At 38.2% G+C, this 17,944-nt stretch overlaps 1 protein-coding gene across 1 annotated transcript in view; it reads left to right on the top strand.

The window, feature by feature from the left end:
- Slh (sec1 family domain containing Slh) overlaps nucleotides 1-14,939 on the top strand; it is a 31,812-nt gene extending 16,873 nt beyond the window's left edge. The window contains exons 14-25 of the mRNA XM_089238031.1: nucleotides 46-127; nucleotides 355-414; nucleotides 887-923; nucleotides 1,834-1,901; nucleotides 5,865-5,944; nucleotides 6,802-6,861; nucleotides 9,518-9,593; nucleotides 11,414-11,520; nucleotides 12,226-12,262; nucleotides 14,182-14,247; nucleotides 14,394-14,471; nucleotides 14,771-14,939. Coding sequence (XP_089094157.1) covers nucleotides 46-127; nucleotides 355-414; nucleotides 887-923; nucleotides 1,834-1,901; nucleotides 5,865-5,944; nucleotides 6,802-6,861; nucleotides 9,518-9,593; nucleotides 11,414-11,520; nucleotides 12,226-12,262; nucleotides 14,182-14,247; nucleotides 14,394-14,471; nucleotides 14,771-14,800 — 781 coding nt within the window. The 3' untranslated portion in view covers nucleotides 14,801-14,939. The remainder of the gene's footprint in view (nucleotides 1-45; nucleotides 128-354; nucleotides 415-886; nucleotides 924-1,833; nucleotides 1,902-5,864; nucleotides 5,945-6,801; nucleotides 6,862-9,517; nucleotides 9,594-11,413; nucleotides 11,521-12,225; nucleotides 12,263-14,181; nucleotides 14,248-14,393; nucleotides 14,472-14,770) is intronic.
- The last annotated feature ends 3,005 nt before the right edge of the window (nucleotides 14,940-17,944 follow it).

The following is a 17,944-nucleotide window of genomic DNA, read 5'->3' on the forward strand; positions in this document are numbered from 1 at the left end:
ATCTTTACTTCTATTCTCACATTGTAATCTAACTGATTTTCGTAGTTCTCTACCTGAACTTATGGAGAAGAAGAGACTTATTGACATGCATATGACAGTTGCAACCGCAATACTAGATCATATCAAGGTGAGGCAAGGCAAAGTTTTAACTTTTACATCAAATAATGTTTAGATTTCCGTCAAATTGAAGAACTAAATTTTCTAATTCAACAATCATTGTTCCAAAATGTATATCATCAATATCAAGTTGTAGATTTCTTCGAGTTTATTAGCTTCCAAAGACAAGCAATTTGGTAATGATTGTAAAGCATACAAAATGCTTTCTGAATATTCCTCTTTTCTTCTTTTTTTTAGTGTCGTAAGTTGGACATATATTTTGAAATAGAAGAAAAAATTTTGGGTAAAGCAACTCTAGTAAGCAGATTTTTCATTTCAAATTACTTGTTAATTATATGTTTTATTTTGCTCCCAAATTATTTGTGGTTTCTATCATGATTTAAGTGTCCATTTGAAAAAAAATCTAATTTAGTTGATAAAAAGTGAATTAATAAAAATGCTAAATCTTCCCTCAGAAACTATGTTTATGTAAATTTTGTTACATGATTTCTGCACCACAAACGTGAAAGTTCAGTTTCTAGACAAAAAGAAGACAAAAAAACCCTGAGCCTGCATATAGACTATCGATTCCTCAAATTTTTTAAATTTAATAAAATATTACATTTTTGGCTTCTTTCTGGAGAAAAGTGGGTGACATACTTTTATCCTAGTTAACAAAAAAAAAAATTCACCTTATAAGAAAGAAAAAACTTTTTTTTTCCATCAAGATTAATAGATATAGTATCTGGTTTCCATAATGTAAAACTGAACATTTTAATTTTTATTATAGGAGAAATCACTGATAGATATGATTACAGATCCTGAAGGTATGTTGCACATAATTTTTTCTAATAACTGTTGAAAAGTGTTTCTAAAAAAAGATTACAGTAACAGTTCTCTGATCTGAATAAATCAGGAATAAGCTAGGAAGTTCTCATGCCATAATTTTCTGTGTGTTACACATGGGCACTATCCACGAAAAAGTTTTTTATGGGCTTCAGGCAATATAATAATGTTTTTTTTTGGAAACGGGCAGATAATTTCAATCCAATAATACAGTTTTAATTAGCAAAGGAAAAGTAAAAAACTCACCATTTGTAACCTTAATATGTGATGGGATTTAGGAGAAACAATGTATTTGTAAATAACAATGTTTTCATCAGTATTTCACCCCATTTTCATACACTCATCTCCATTCTCTTCATTCATCCATCTCTCTTCCATTTGAATGAGTTGCAGAAACCAATGTTAAAAATCTGCAACGGCTGCACATTGATTTTTTTTAATTTATCCTTTTCTCGCCAGTGGACACTGTTTCCTCTAGGCTGCATGAGTGCACGGCTGTGTATTGTGAAAATGCTTTGAATATAGTTCCTAGTTCCTAAAATACACTGTAGGTGATTATGGCATATTGCCATTCCATGCACGAAAAAGAAACGGTTGTATACATAAAATAAGAATTAGAGGAAACATTACTGTGTAGGAAATATCAAAAAGGTTGAATGTGCTATGAGATTGTGAACAGTACCAGGTATAAATTTAGCACGTACAGTATTAGCTATAGTTTCAATATTCCATGGCATACAGAGCCCCCTCCACAATAATAAATTTTATTTCATAACACAGATTTATAATTTTTTAAATGAAAAAAAAAACTGCACAAAATTGTAAATTTCATATAGGTAGTATGATAGTTTTTCCCTCAACCTTTTCTTTTTGTTTGTTTGCTTGCTGTAGCTGGTACTTCATCTGATAAGCTGAGACTGTTCCTCATCAGTTTTATATGTGGACCTCCAATGACAGAGGTTTGTATCATCAAAAATCACTTATTAACTTCATATTTTTTAAAATCATGTTTAAAGCTTTCACTTTAACTGAATTCTGCCGTGTGAAATTTCACAATTGAACTTAAACATCTGAACAAACAAAATAAATTTGCTTGTAACTAGAGATTCATAAATTTTGTTTTTTTACTCAAAAAAAAAAAATTAAATCAAAAATTTTGCTTGCATGCTTTTAATTTCAATTAAAAACATGCTTGATAGACTTAGACTGGTGTTCCCAAAGTAGGCAATATCGCCCCCTGGTTGGCAATGGAATGGTCCGGGGGGGGGGCAATAGAAGCTACTAGTTTAACATAGGCTCCTATGGGTTTAGGGTGATGACAGAAAAAACTTCTGAAAAAGGGGACAATGGAGCAAAAAGTTTAGGAAACTATGACTTAGACCAGTGGTTCTCAACCGGCCCTCTTGTGGTACTGGGATACTTCAAGGGGGCCACGGAAGAAAATGGAGAAAGGGGCCATGACAGGTGGTTTGGAGAGCTGAGAAGAAAAATTAAGGTGTGAAAAAATAAAGATTTTATATTAGTGACTAACACTTATATACAGTGAGAGAGAGAATCCAACAAAACCACCCATAAAACCAGGGCCTTCTTTAGGGTATGGACCCACCCAGGCCTCACTGCCTACATTTTAGACTCGACCACCACAGCAGCTGTGGTGGTCGAGTGGTTATAGTGCCGGACTCGTGATGCGAGGATCCGGGTTCGAACCCCACAGTGGTGATCGGCTGAAGTTGGTTTTCTGTGGTTCCCAACTTCAAGGCGCAAATGCGAGCCGATCTCCCCGTTAAAAAGTCTCGCCACAGAGAGCAACAGTCCTATAACAGTAAATCATTTCAACCATAACACTTCACTCATAGTTAGTAAAACTGGGGGCAGATGACAGCACTACACATAACAAGCATTACACAGAAACAAACTATACGTCAGGTTGCACTACACGTACACGCACATTCCCGCATTTACCGATTCGTTGGGGGGTTCCGCGGGGGGGGGGGTGCATGTGTGGTGTAGCAGTAGTAGGTAGGGGCTCGGGGATCCATGATGTTCTTAAGTCAGCCACCTCGTTGGGCAATTTGCCTGTTGTGGCGTTGTATTTGTATTTGTATTTTGCAACGAGTTCCCTAGGATGGGGTTTTCCTCAAGTCCCTGGCTAAATTTTTCAGACCCCCCTTCCCTATATGAAATTTATTGTATGAAAAAAAAATGATGAAAACCATATTAGGCCCCGGGCTGTAGCTCTGTCAGTCCCACTCTTGTGAGGGTCCGCATGCCCATAAGTGACCCCACCTTATGATATTTTGTATAGTACAATTAATTTTGAAAATAAGTAGGAAATATGTAGGCTGTTTATTTCCAGCTAAAGTATGGGACTACCATAGCATCACTTTGCTGAAGGGAGGGGGGCCCCATGATATTGAGATGGTCCTGATAGAACTCAGACTAGCGGGGAGATCAATAAATTCTAGGCTAGTGGTCTGGAGGCCAATTTTCTTTGCAAAATTTTTGTTCAGTATAAATTCACTGAAAAAATCATTTCAATACGTATAAAGTGTCTTGCTTCTAGATGAGAGTTGAAAACTTTGGGTAAGACAGGGGAGCCACGATAAAAAAATATGGTTCAAAGGGGGCCATGGGCAAAAAAATGTTAAGAAACACTGACTTAGACCAGTGGTACGCAAACCGTGGGTCGTGACCTCTCAGGGGATCACGTCAATGAACTAGGGAGGTTGCGAGAGATTCTCCAAAATAAAAATTTCCAAATAAGAAATTCATTTTTGTTTAAAAATGTGTCAAAACTAAAGAATGCCTTTATTTAGCTGAGCTAATTACCCTGTATTGTGCAATGCAATTTTATCAAATTCTACTTGGACAATAATCAATATATCGTCTCCATCATGCGTGAATCACGAATGTGCAGTGTCTTTGCAAAAAAAAGGAACATGGGAAATGATGTTTGAATGGTTACTCTATGGTAGTTATTTTCCATAGAGTAACTAATGAAAAATGCTTAAAGTTAATATCGCCTAATCAAAATCAAAACAAGCGTTCCGAAACAGGGTTTTGGGATAACATTTATTATAATGTTCTGGAAAACTGGGACATATGGTCAGTCCATGTTGAGGGTTGTGGGACATATGGTCATCACACCTATTTAGGGGGGTCTCCGAAAAAAATTTTTGTTGCAAAGGGAGTTCCACTTGAAAAGGTTTGCGCACCACTGACTCAAACCATACCTTCGTGCTATAGCAGTATGGTGACATTGAACTACAAATATTCCTGAAACACCTCAACAATATTCACCCAGCCATCAAATTTACAGTGGAGACGTAGAAAGATGCACAACTAGCGTTCCTAGATGTCCTGGTCAACAGAACTGACAACAACTTCTTAGGGCACAGCGAGGAAACCTACTCATGCAGATTGGTACCTCCACAAAAACTCCAATCACCATCCAAAATGGAAAAAAAAACATACTAAAGACATTGGGAAACTGTGCTAACCCCATCTGTGAGTCATTATAATGTTGAGAAGGCAGCATCCCATAGTTTCCCCAACATTTTTTTTTTTTGAAGTCTACTACTTAACCCCGTGGTTTCCAACCTTTTTTGCCATTCTTTTCTCACCAAAGTATCTGGAAAAATCCTGATGCCATGCTTTCCCTTAAGAGATATCCAGGGTGGGGAGATGATCAAAAATTGTAAAAAAGTTATAATATTGGAAGAAAAATTTAAATGCTGTTTCAATCAATTTCCCTGAATTCGAAACTCTTTTTGAAGGTTAAAAACTCAAAATATCTCTTTGGAGAGGTTCCTTATTTTCTACCTGAAATGTCAAATTAGCCTGTTTGCTCCCTCATCCCCCAAAAGTAGGTCCTACTTACACTTCTGTCCCCCTTTCTGTGACATATGCAAAAGAACCTCTCTATAACGGACACCCATGGGACCAAAATTTTTGTCCGATAAGGAGGAATGTTCATTGATAGATAGAAAAATACCCTGAGGCTGGTCTGTGTAATTTAAAAAAAACCCCTGTTAGTGGGAGGCGTCTGCTAAATGTGGGAGGGTTTGTTGAGGGTGGTTTTACTGTAGTTTTTATTGTTTGAAAAAAGATCTTTTATCCTCTTTGTACAGGAAGCCAAAAATCTATTAACCTGGTCTAAAGCATGGTTTATAACCTTTGAGACATTGTAGGCCAAAAAGAAATTTCAATGAAGCCAATAACTCACACTATGGTGTATCTATTCACACAGTGGCGTCCTAACAGGTGGACCCATCGGGGCCCTAGGGTTTTCAGTTTAATAGGGAACCCTACATCAGTGGAGAATTTTATTTATTTTGAAATAATTTTTTTTATTAAATATGAATTTTCATTAATTTTTAAATTACTATTTTATCAAATATGAATTTTTCATTAATTCTGAGAAACTATGTTTTCATCAAAAATGATTTTTTTTAAATCCTAATGGATTGCACTAAAAATCAAATTGCTCCCCCCACCCCCATTGGAGTGTGGGCTCCACGTTCGGAATCAGGCTTAACCGTACATGCTAATCCATCCTTCTCCCCTTTTTTTAAATCATTTTCTCACATTTTGGGGGAACCAGATTCCCTTAAGTCCAAGTCCCCTTCTCTTGCTACAGCCTTGTCACATATGTATGAGATTCGGGATTGTCCACATGGGGGGAGGGGGGGGGGAGCAAGCACCTGGAGTTCTCAGGTTCCAGCATTTATATCCAACATGATGTAGATAAGATGAACTTCTACTCGAGTTGGATTTTTTCTCTTCAAAAAACGTGAGTATATAAGCTAAACCCCCCCCCCCCAAATTCAGGAATAAATTTAGAAAGAAAAAAATTTTGGCTTAAGCATGAATATATGTAGTAATTTTATTTTGATTGAAATGCCAGTTATCTTGGTTTATAGGCAGAAGTTGACCAGTATGTCACAGCGCTCACCGATGCTGGTTGCGACACAAATGCTGTGAAATACATCAGAAGATGGAAGTAAGTGTTATTTCATAGTGTTTATTTTCAATTACAATGTGCAAAAAAATTGAAGTATTGTCTGAGACTTTCATGGCCACTACTACACCAAACACCAACTCTGGCCGTATCCCTTTATTGCAATTTACTGCCATTAATGAGTTGGGTTGACAATGAGGACGACATCTATCGGTGGTCCCCTCAAGCTTAGTAGGGGAAAATATCTATATTCTTCCCCCAGTTCGAACATGGGACCTGACAGCAACCTTCGCGGTGATAGATGAGCACCTTACCACCATGCCACTCGGGCGCTTTCACGGTTGGCATTTGATGAGTTACAAGCAGTTTCACATTTCACACTTTATGTTCACATCACCAGCGAATTGCAACAGGGATGAGTGACACAGTCTGAGCGATACTGCAAGTGTACAAAGTAAATAAGATCTAGCCTAACACTGATCCCTGGACGACTCTACTTGACACCCTGCATTCTCTGGACATGATGCTCGCTACAAAAATCTGATGAACCCTCTCTGGTAGCAGAGCATCAATGCCAAAATGAGCTAAAAATATAAAATGCCTTTATTTGAAAAATATAAAATCAAATCTGGCAACACACACACTGCCAGATAAAGAGTTAATCAGTTCCTATTGAATATAATTTCACCATGTAATGAAAAACTTAATCATTTGACATTGCGTGTTTGCCTTTTATAGGACAAAATGGTGCAAAGCTTGGTTTATTGAATTGAAATATAAACCTAACTTTGCTCTTTTTTTTTTCTCTCGTGCTGTGACTCTAACGTTTGATGTTGCTTTTCAATAAATCAATGACTGGATCTGAGAAATCAACAACTAATTGTGATTTTTCTTTTCAGGACATACAGTAAAATGTCACATTCTATAAGTCAGTATGGTGGTGGAACCAAAACTGTCAGGTACAAATTATTTTTTTTTTAATATGGAAATTCATATGTTAGTTTGAATAATTTTGGCAAACATTTGATGGGATAGTCTTTAACCGTAGGATAGTAATACATTTAACAAGGAAAAGATCCAAAGGTATCATCCTGAAAAAAATATGAAAAAATATTTTATTATATATTAATATTTTATTATCTATATATATAAAATTGATTCTCTGTGTATAAGTTCTCTATACAAATCTACAATTTTAGACTGATCGATGCCAAACTTTGCATATATACCAAACAGGACCCGACGTGAACGATAGGCTACTTTAAAAGTGCATCAGGGCAGGCAAATGCCTAAAATGGGCAAAAAAAACCTGTCAAGCAATAATGTTTTCTTTGTCTCAACAATCGCTTTCGGAATTTTTACTGTGGTTCCCTAGCTATGCGTTTTCAGACGTGCATATGCCTTTATAAAATTATTTGTCACTTTTTCAATTTTCCCAGTAATTGAAGAAAACCCGGGCAGCGCTGGGTATTATAGCTAGTAAATTAAAATATTAGTACATTCATCTCGCCTAGAAATACATAAAAATGAAAAAATTAGCAGTGGAGCTCAATTATCAAAACCGCAAATAATTATCAAAAATTATAACAGTTGGCTACTCATCACCTTTCATACTACTTGGCAATATCTATAAAATTTTCTTTCCACTCTCTAGCTTCCCTTTTTGTTTTCTTTTGAATACTAAGCGACGAGAAGAAAAAGAATGGGAGAGATAGGGGAGAAAATCTTAATAAAAGAAAGTGTTGGGAGACAAAATAGCATAAGCAAAAAAAAAATTTTTTTTTAATTTAGCGCTTTCATGCGCACATTTCCTTCTTTCCCTTCCAGCTACTTTCTTTTAGAAACCAGTTATTTGTCTCTTCCCCCCCCCTTCTTTGTGTATGCTGTACCTGATCATGTTAAGGCGACTATAGATCATGTGTTTGAATGACTTCACTAACACTCTAAGACTGTGGAATTTTTTGTCATTCTTGGCTTCTATTGGCATTCAAAATATTAATATTTGCAATTTTTTTAAGTGACCCATAATAATTCCACTGGATATTTTTATATTTTTGTGCATATTTTAATGAGTAGAATTAGTGGAGATTTTTTCAAAACTTTTTGAAGATGACACCTTTGGACCCTTTCCTTGTAAGAGACATAGTCCAGTGGAAGAACAGCAGAACAGATTCTTTTAGGTACCATTCTGGGGTTAATGATTTGAGTATGATTTGAAATTTTAAGCATTATGTTTACGTTTAGAGCATAGTTTCCCAAACCTTTTGTTCCATCGCCCCTTTCATCAAAAAATTTTCCTTCTCATCGCTTCCCAACTCAAGCTAATCCATAGGATCCTATACTAAAGCCAAAGTTTTTACCTCCCCCCAACCAATAGGCGCATTGGTTGCATTCAAGCAAATGCAACTGGTTATCTTATTAGTTGAATTTTTTATGTTTTATCAAAGAGTTTTTACAAAACTTTTATAGTGTAATCCCAGCCTAAGACATGAAAAATACAACCAACAAGCTTATCGGTTGCATTTGTATAGAACTCATGATAATTTTATTGGCTGCATTTGTCAAGTTTTATGAAAGAACTTTTCTAAAACTTTTGTAGTGTAATGTCGGCCCAATACAACATTATCATAACAGTATGTTTCTCATTATATGGATGTGATCTGTTAGAAATGTATTAAAATAATGATTCATCATGTTTCGCTTTGTGCTATTTTGGTTAATTTTTTGGCTGTAACAGCAGTAATTGATGGTATAGTATGGACTGCAGGGGCGGATCTAATCAGGGGCTTGCTGTTGGGAAGGGTGATTTTACAAATTGTTGTGTATATGGGGGTGACCATATGTCCTGTATTTTCCAGGACAGTCCCCATTTTTTCTCTGTCCCGATCTTTCCTGTTTTTTAGTTGAAGTTTTCTTGAATTTGTTATATAATCAAAAACATTGATACAGGTAATTGTCAACAAATTTATTGAATGTGATATCATATGGGGGGTTACGAAAATTTCAGGCATTGAGGGCAATATTGCACATTTTACTTGGGGGTTGGTGTGATCACCCCATCTCCCATAGATCCGTGCCTGGTGGACTGCAAGGACCAGAGTCCAGGCTGGAGAATAATGTTAACAAATCTTGCTTATAACGTCAATTAAAAGTAATCGCCTCAGATATAATGACAAATTTTTTTGTTACTTTTGTTTCCATTTCAATGGTGTTTTCTCTTAGAGATTCCTGAGATTAGAGCTGATCACAAATAGGGAATGTTTGTGGTTTCATATAATATCTAACACTGAAAAAAAAGATTTATTGCATGTTTCACTTTCCGACTTACTGATTGACATAGCCACTATACAAAACATTTCTGTATTTTGTATTTTCCAAACTATTTTGTATAAAAATGTCTAGTTTTTTTCAGCAAAGCTTGCTTTGTACTCTACTGTAGTATCCTCAACATATTTTGTTGTTACAACAGAATCAATCGTGTAGAATCTGTAATTTGCCATGCCAATTTTCAGAATTTAAATTTAACTTCAGTCCAAATTTCATAGGTTGCCATTTCTTGCATTGACTTTTCAAAATTGTGTTATGGTAAAAATGTGATTCTTGTTTTTTTTTCAGTATGTTTTCGAAGCTCATGTCTCACGGTTCCCAGTTTGTGATGGAAGGTGTGAAAAATTTGGTTGTAAAAAAACACGTGAGTATTTCTTTCACTTTGGATGCAAATAAGAATTTATCATTTATAAATTAATAGCTGGTAATTTTTTTTCCTCTCTTTTTTTGCAAAAGAAAAAAAATTAGGGCTTGCCGGATTAATCGATCAGTTGTTAATCTCAGTTCAAAATTTTAATTAATCTACCAAGTCAATTCAATTAAAATTTTCCCCTACAAATTTTTGAATGCGCTTATTTGGCAAATCTTATTGGGTCTCTTAAATTATGTTTTAAAATATAACATTTTAGTTGAGTGACCATATTCATTAAAAAAAAAACCGTTTTATCCACACATACAAAATAGGGTATATGATCACCCCATTTTTAAATAAATTCATAATTTACCTTTTACCCTGTTTAAAATAAACAGATGAGGCATGAAGTACAGTAGACTCTCTGTAATCTGGCACTTATCAGACCAGGGGTACGATTGGATTGCTTTCTCTCTTTCAAACTGAGCACAACTCGGGTCTATTGCAGTGGACAATTTATTACCTGGGTAGTTGTGTGCCAGAAGGGTAAGTGTGTGTACCTGACAGTCTGAGTGTGTATCTAGTGTTTTGTCTGGATTTTTCTGTGCTGCCATCTATATTTCAGAAGTGAAGTGAGTAAAGTGTAATGATTAGAAATTTGTACCGTGTGTAGGCCCTGTTGCTCTCTTTGGCGAGATGTTTTAACAGGGAGATCGGATCACATTCGCACCTCAAAGTTGGGAACCACAGGAGACTTCGGCTGACCACTACTGTGGTGCCAGTGGGGTTCAAACCTGGAACTCGTGTTGAGAGTCCGTCACTTTGATTACTCAACCACCACAGCGCCGTGCTCAATTACTGGAAGGTTTTTGAAAAAGCAATGCATTTTAATTATTTAAACTACTGTACACCAGATTTTTGTTAAAAAAACGCCATATAAAGCCAAAAATGAATATCAATGTTATTTTTACTCGTCATTTTTACTGAAATGACTTTGCATAATAAAACTGTACATTTTTTTCTCATAACAAAAAAAAAATGCAATTATACCTGGTGATTGTATTAGAGTAAACTAACTAGGGGTGCAGGGGGGGGGGACATATTCCTTGTCAAGGTCAAACAACTTCCCGCCCTTCTTAAGTTTTTAATAGCTTCATTTCTTTTGAACAGAAGTTGATGTTTTATGCTTTCATTTTTAACTGCTGTTACGTTGCACCAGAGACTGAATTGACAGGATGGGTAGGTGGGTGTGTTACAATACAGAATATTGTTCGGTATGGTTTTTCCTTTATTGGGCTGAGAAAAAGCCATCTATCTCTACCGTCTTAACTGGGAGCCATTTGCTGAAGTTAAGAGAGGCTACTGGTGCCTCTACTTCAGTGCCTCACACCACAGTGCATGAAATAAGGAAGGCAGGGTCATATCTTCATTGGTGTAGATGGTAGCATGTTTACCTGGAATGCAAGAAGGCCTGGTTTCAAGTCCCAACGAAGACCAGATGACGTTTCTTTCCGAGTTTACACCTCAACATAAAATCCAGAAAATATCTGTTTCTTTGGTATATTGGGCTGAGAAAAAGCAGTCTATATCCCTATCAAGTTACAATGTTCATTTTTCTCATGTAAGTCTTTGCCAAATTAAATTGGTTTCGATGAAATTTATTACAACGAGTCATAGCCATCCAGAATCGTCTTTAAAGTGCAGGCCTCGGTCCGATACATACTTTGTGGTGTGACAAAGTGATTCAGTTATGAATCAGGTTCTGAGTGTAGAAACAAGCATTGAGATAAATTTATAAAACATTAATTGAATTTTGTTAATTCTTTTATTAGAATTTGCCGATAACGAAAATTGTGGATTCATTAATGGAAATGAAGTCTCTTCCAGAAACCGATGACTATCGATATTTCGATCCGAAGCTCCTGCGAGCCACAGATAGGTTTGTTCAAATTTATTTATTTAGCATTCTGTTTAATTTAAAACTGAAGGTAGGTTCACACTATGGCAGCTGGTACTAATACTTCACCACACACAGACTCCAACCATATCACTATACAGCAACTTACTGTCATTAATGAGTTGGGTTCACAATGAAGACGCCATCTATCGATCGTCGCCTCAAGCTCATTGGGAAAATATATTTTTATCTATATTCTCTTCCCCCAGTTTGAACCTGGGACCTGACGGCAACCTTCACGGTTGTAGACGTGCATCTTACAACCATGCTACTTGGCTTCATCGTAAATCACGACACACAACCACAAGCAAAAAAAACGTTTGAATCTCTGATGATTCATTGCTAGGTTACAATCTTTAGAAAAATGAAAAATGCTGCAATGGGAAGCAGCATTGAGTATTGTTTATGATTGGTCATTACACCAATGTTAGCCTTTGTGCCAATAAGACAAATGACAGGGACCCCTCCCCGTTGCCAATGAAATGAATTCCTGTATGCATTATTTTTAACATACAAGTTGCATGAAGTGAATATTTGACATCCATATTTTTATGTTCATCTTTAGTCGGCCACCCCGTTGGGCATTTTGTCTGTTGAGGCCTTGTATTTGTAAATGATTGTAGGAAATTCAAAATTTTTGAAGAAATGTTGAAATTTTGTATTTTAACACTATTTTGTATTTTCCAGCTCATCCATACCCCGGAACCGAACACCATTCCAAGATGTGAGCATATTTAAGATTTATTTACACACACAGTGCAGCACATTGCAATGCTAAACATATGCAATTTTTTGTACTTGGTTCATAATTGTAATCCTGTATTTCTATGGTAAATCTTGATTTTATTGCTAAAGTCAGGACCGCAACAGCATCACTCACTTAATCTTGCACTCCATTTAATATCTATAAGTTTTTTAATATCTATATCTCAATTTAATATTATAAGACCTTGGTTATAACGATGCATTTTTCATTGATTTTGCTTCCACTTATATGGTGTTTCCTTAAAAAATTCCCACCTGTTCACATTGAGGAATGTTCATCTGTTATTCTACTGATGCAATCTTAATTTGCTAATTGGTGTGACCAGTAAACCAAACATTCCTGCATTTTCCCTTAATGTTCTTTTAACTGTTTTTCTCATAAAAATGCTCCGTTTTTTTAGCAAAACTTATTTTAGCTTATAATCTTCACTGAAATCAAAATTAAGATGAGTTGAATGATTTATAAATTGGACTAATATGCATAAGACTGTAAAAATGTGAAGGTTCAACCTCTTTTTCCCCTTGAATACATTTTAATTCACTATAAACTTGTTGCATCATTGTATTTCTCACTATGGTTTGTTTATAAGCAATAAGTGGCAATTTTTGTGACAATTGGCAATATTTTTTTGGCAAAAATTGGAGATAATCTTATACTTATTATTCCGATTTCTCTCAGTAAAATATGGTCACCCCTGATCGTTATGAAAATTCAACTTCATGTATAGTAATTTTTGCACTTGATTGCATTTTGCATTTTTTTAACTTTAAAAGGGTGACGACACCTCAGTTATAATGACAAAATTTCATTTGAATTTTCAATGTTATTTTAGCCGAGTTTGACTTTACCCTTTAAATAGAATGCGAAAGTTCTATTTGTTCAATGGAAATTAAGTACACAGTCAGTGCTCATCATAACGACCTTCATAGTTTTGTATCCAAACATGCATTGTCCTTGAGTGATTTGCTGAACTAAGCAGATACATGCTCTTGAAACTGAGGGTGTGCATGGTGATCGGGGGGAATTCTCTACTTTCTCCTGCCGCCATGGCCCTCACATTCTACGGCAGGGCTTCTAGGCTGCAGCCTCTGGCAGGTCCCCAACCAGACTTTTTACGGGCCCCTTTATAGTTAATTTATAGAAATTTTATGAAAAAACAAAAAAATAATGAAAATCATCTAGGGACCTGCCAGCCCACCCTTGTGGGGGCCATGCCTGCTGGCCTAATGATACAATGTTTCGTGAATGGTGATCTGCCATTCACGCTCAATGATCTGTACTTCACACCAACTAGCAATGGCAATCTATGCCACTGTTCTGAACTGTGCTAAATTAAGCTATTAATTATTAAACTTAAAACACAAGCTAAAAATATAGTGTGTTCGGTCTATAATCAGATGAAAAATAATCCTTGTGCACACATAGCAAAATTCACTACAGCAGTGTTAGAAGATTGGAAGATGGTGGTTAGATTCCCTATGTATATTCTAGTAGGGCAGCAGGGCAATCCAATAGGAAGCGTATGCAGGATCTGTCTTTTGAGGAGGCATAAAAGGCTTAAGGGGAGTATTGTAATGAATTTCTTAGAGAAATTTTCAGCTCTTAGCCTTCAAATAGCATTGAAATTAACAGAAATTGTTTATAATAACATCTAAAGGTATTTTCTTCCGATATTTTAATTTTTTCCAAATATTTTTTGCATCAAAAATGTATTTTTGATCATCTGGGGGGGGGGGGGGAGGAGGAGAGATAGAGGGCTCCTGTTAAAACTCTGCTGATGTAATGCTTGAAGGGCCTCTGTCTGTTTGTTGGCAACAACCATTGAAGAATTTTAATGTATTGGTATTTACAAATAAGAATTTTCACTTACTTTACAGGGAATAGCATTTGTTATTGGTGGCGGCAATTACATAGAATACCAGAATTTGATAGATTATGCTAAGGTAAGAAACTTATTTTACTAAACCATTTTACAATTGGATGATTGAAATGTAAGCCACAGGACAAAGTTTTTTTTAGTTATTGTAATCTAATTTTTAGTTATTGTAGCGTGTGCGTGTGTGATAGCTGTTTTCTTTCTTTGTTTCAGGCAAAGGCAGGCCCTTCCAGCAAAAGGATTATTTATGGCAGTACAGATCTTGTTAATGCGAACCAATTCTTGAAACAAGTAATTTTTTGGATGCCTGTGAATGTGTTTCCTTTATGATTTCTGTGTTTTCTGAGAATATTCACACTCATGCTAACCTGACAGATAGGACAATAACCAGATGTATAGGCCTCTAAAGCCTGGTGCCAGGCACTTGGGAGTTAAAACCATTAAAGGACTGTAAAGGTTCAATCATTATCAGTAAAAGCAAAGATGGTTTATCCTGTTATTCTTGGAATTATGATTTCATTCTGTGGCATCATTTTATTTGTTTTTGATTATTTTGCGTGTTTAACTTTTCATTTCACTTCAAATTTCAGCTTGTTCATCTCGGTGAAGAAATGCACTGACATTCGTCCTACGCTAGTTGTGTTGAAGAGAATGATGATTCAACAGCTGATTTGTTGGACTTTTGTTCATCAACCATATGTTTCATTTTGTATTTTCTACTATGTTAAAAAAATCATTAAAATATATCTTTTTATCTTCCGTATTTGGTAAGTTTTTTTTCTTTAAATTTCACCTCAAATGCTGTAGTGAAAGATTTATGGGAAATTCACCAACATTGATAGAAAAATTCCAACATTTCACCACAAGATGGCAGGCACGAGGAGATTCAGTCAGATGTGTTTGGACTTTGAGAGAAAGTTGTTAGCTCTCTGATTAGCCTGTAAATACGTGTAAATTGCTGTTCTGTAAATAAATCTGTGTTTGTCCGTCGAACCGCTTCTTGTTTTGCAATCTTGAAGTCTTGTGGAAAATTATCCGGAACAATTTGGTGTCAGAAGTGGGATAATTCAAGACTTGCACGAAGACGAGAAGAATGGACATGGATGAGATGCGAGAACAGCTGAACCAACTGATGTCTGTGATGGGCCAGATGAAAATGGGCATTGTGAACGAGATAAACTCGTCCATCGCTGCCGTCAACTCCTCTATCGCCGATGTCAAAGAGGATGTCACCACCGTCAAATCCTCCATCGCCGAAGTCAAAGGGGATGTTACCGTCGTCAACTCCTGCATCGCTGAAATTAGAGGGGATGTGGCCACTGTGAAGGGAGACATCGCCACGGCCATTGCTGGAGTGAGAGATGACATCGCCACTGCCGTCGCTGGAGTAAAAGAAGAACTCTCTCAAGAAATTCCATCACTGAACAGGTGAATGCTGTCGACGAAAAGCTCTCAAAAAGAATACTGGAGCTGGAGAAGAAAATCCAAGAGCCAACGTCTTCCGCGGATGCCCACCTTCTGTGGCATTAGAGGGGATGTGGCAGCTATAGCTGACGTCAACCAGCTGAGCATCAAGCCCTCGACGTATGACGGCAGGACATCGTGGTCGATATACAGGACCCAGTTCGAGATGATCGCTTCTGCGAACGGATGGGACTGTATGCTCAAGGCCTTCCACCTAGCTGCCTCTCTCCGAGGTGAAGCCGCCGAGGACCGATCCAGTTATGAAGCCCTGACGAACGCACTCGACTTGAGGTTCGGAAAATATTACCTCAAGGACTTCCACAGGCTGCAACTGAAGACCCGGCAGCAGAAAGCGGGTGAGACATTGCAAGAACTGGCCATGGACATTGAGAGACTCTCACAGCTGGCATATCCCGATTGCCCGCCTGACATCAGGGACGGATTGACCCTACAAGCCTTCGTCGATTCCGTCAAAGACCCCGACATCCAGCAGGCGCTGCTTCTGGGCGAGTACAAGGACGTGAGAAGTGCTCTTGTCTGCGCCATGAAGTACGAAGTAGCCCGTCACGCTTCGAGGAGAGAGCGACGAGTGGCCCGAAGAAGACCAATGGCAGGACCGGAACCGTTCTCTCACGAGGGTCAGATGGCATGAAGAAGACGATCCAGCTTCGTAGAGAAAAAGCGCATGGAGATGCCGACGCCCTGACGAAAGGACCGGGTACACAGAACCGTTGTCGTTGCCCCAAGGCAGAAGAGAAGTGCGGACCGGTGAGCCCTATAGTGAGACAGATAACATCTCAAGTGACGATCCTTGGAGCGACGAGAACACTAGGAAAGCCCAGCTAGAAGATCCCGACATACGACCGACCATGGAGTTGAAGGAATCCACCGGTAGTGAACCGACATGGCAAGACGTCGCCTCTTCCAGTCCGACGACCAAGAGATACTGGGCGCTATGGGACTCTCTGGAGATGAGAGATGGCGCGCTGTACCGCAGATGGGAGTCTGAGGATGGAAAGGCGTTCCGGTGGCAACTCGTCCTGCCAAGGAGCCGTGTGAAAGATGTGCTGAAATAATTGCACGAAAGCCCGACCGGTGGACATTTCGGCGTGATTAAGACTCTCCAGAAGGTCCGCGAACGATTCTGTTGGGACAAATCCAGGACCGATGTGCACGAGTGGTGCAAGAATTGCGACGCCTGCGCCGCCCGCAAAGGAATCGCCCCGAGCATCCTGCGACCGCTACCGAGGACCGCCTACGTGAGCACCGGATACTCGCCATCGCCGATGAAAGAGGACCTTCGCCAGCCAGGTGATCTGATGATCCGGCGACCGATAGATGCTGCTCTTCTACCGAAAGAACACGTCCAGGGACTCCAGGAGCGCCTCGAGGACATGCATCGAATCGCCAGGCACAATATCAACATCGGCTCCGAAAAGATGAAGAATCGCTACGATGCCAGGGCCACGTCTCATGACTTCAAAGAAGGAGACCTTGTCTGGCTCTGGAACCCGAAGCGCCGGAAAGGACTGTGCCCGAAACTTCAAACGTCATGGGAAGGACTCTACAGAATCGTGAATAGACTGAAAGACGTCGTAGCTCGGGTCCAGGAAACGCCATCCTCGAAGTGCAAGGTGGTCCACTTCAACAGACTGGCCTCTTACCAGTGACAACCCGCCGGACTGAATTGTCGGGACGAACAATTCTAAGAGAGGGGCAATGTTACGAACTTTCGACGATAGATGGCGTGATTTATTCGATAGAACTATCGATTCAGAAATATCGATGTTACCGGTTTCGGTCTGAGCGCAGAGACATGCGATTGGCGGAGAACTGGCAGGGCGTGTATAGAAAAATCTAGAAAGTCCGGCCCCTCCATACAGTAGCGCCGCCAACTAGGAAACTGTGAAATAGAATTTTGTGGAATGTTCTTTTTCTCGAAGTTTCTCCGGGGTTATAAATACCGTGGCGCTCACAAGATGGCAGGCACAAGGAGATTCAGTCAAATGTGTTTGGGCTTTGAGAGAAAGTTGTTAGCTCTCTGATTAGCCTGAAAATACGTGTAAATTGCTGTTCTGTAAATAAATCTGTGTTTGTCCGTCGAACCGCTTCTCATTATTTATATTTTTTTACTGCACAACAAAAGAGAAAGAAATTGCGTCTCCCCCCCCCCCCCCAAAATCCCCCGCAGGGGAAAACGAAAAGAGAGAGAGAGAGAGTGTGTATTTTTATGAGACCAAAATCGCTGTGTATAGGTGCACTACCCATCGATTATTTTCTATTCGAAAAATAACCGTGAT

Source organism: Pholcus phalangioides, unplaced genomic scaffold (assembly GCF_987345545.1).
Source record: "Pholcus phalangioides strain wild (caught in Gottingen) unplaced genomic scaffold, Ppha-v1.0 ptg000010l_1, whole genome shotgun sequence".
Classification (NCBI taxonomy): domain Eukaryota; kingdom Metazoa; phylum Arthropoda; class Arachnida; order Araneae; family Pholcidae; genus Pholcus; species Pholcus phalangioides.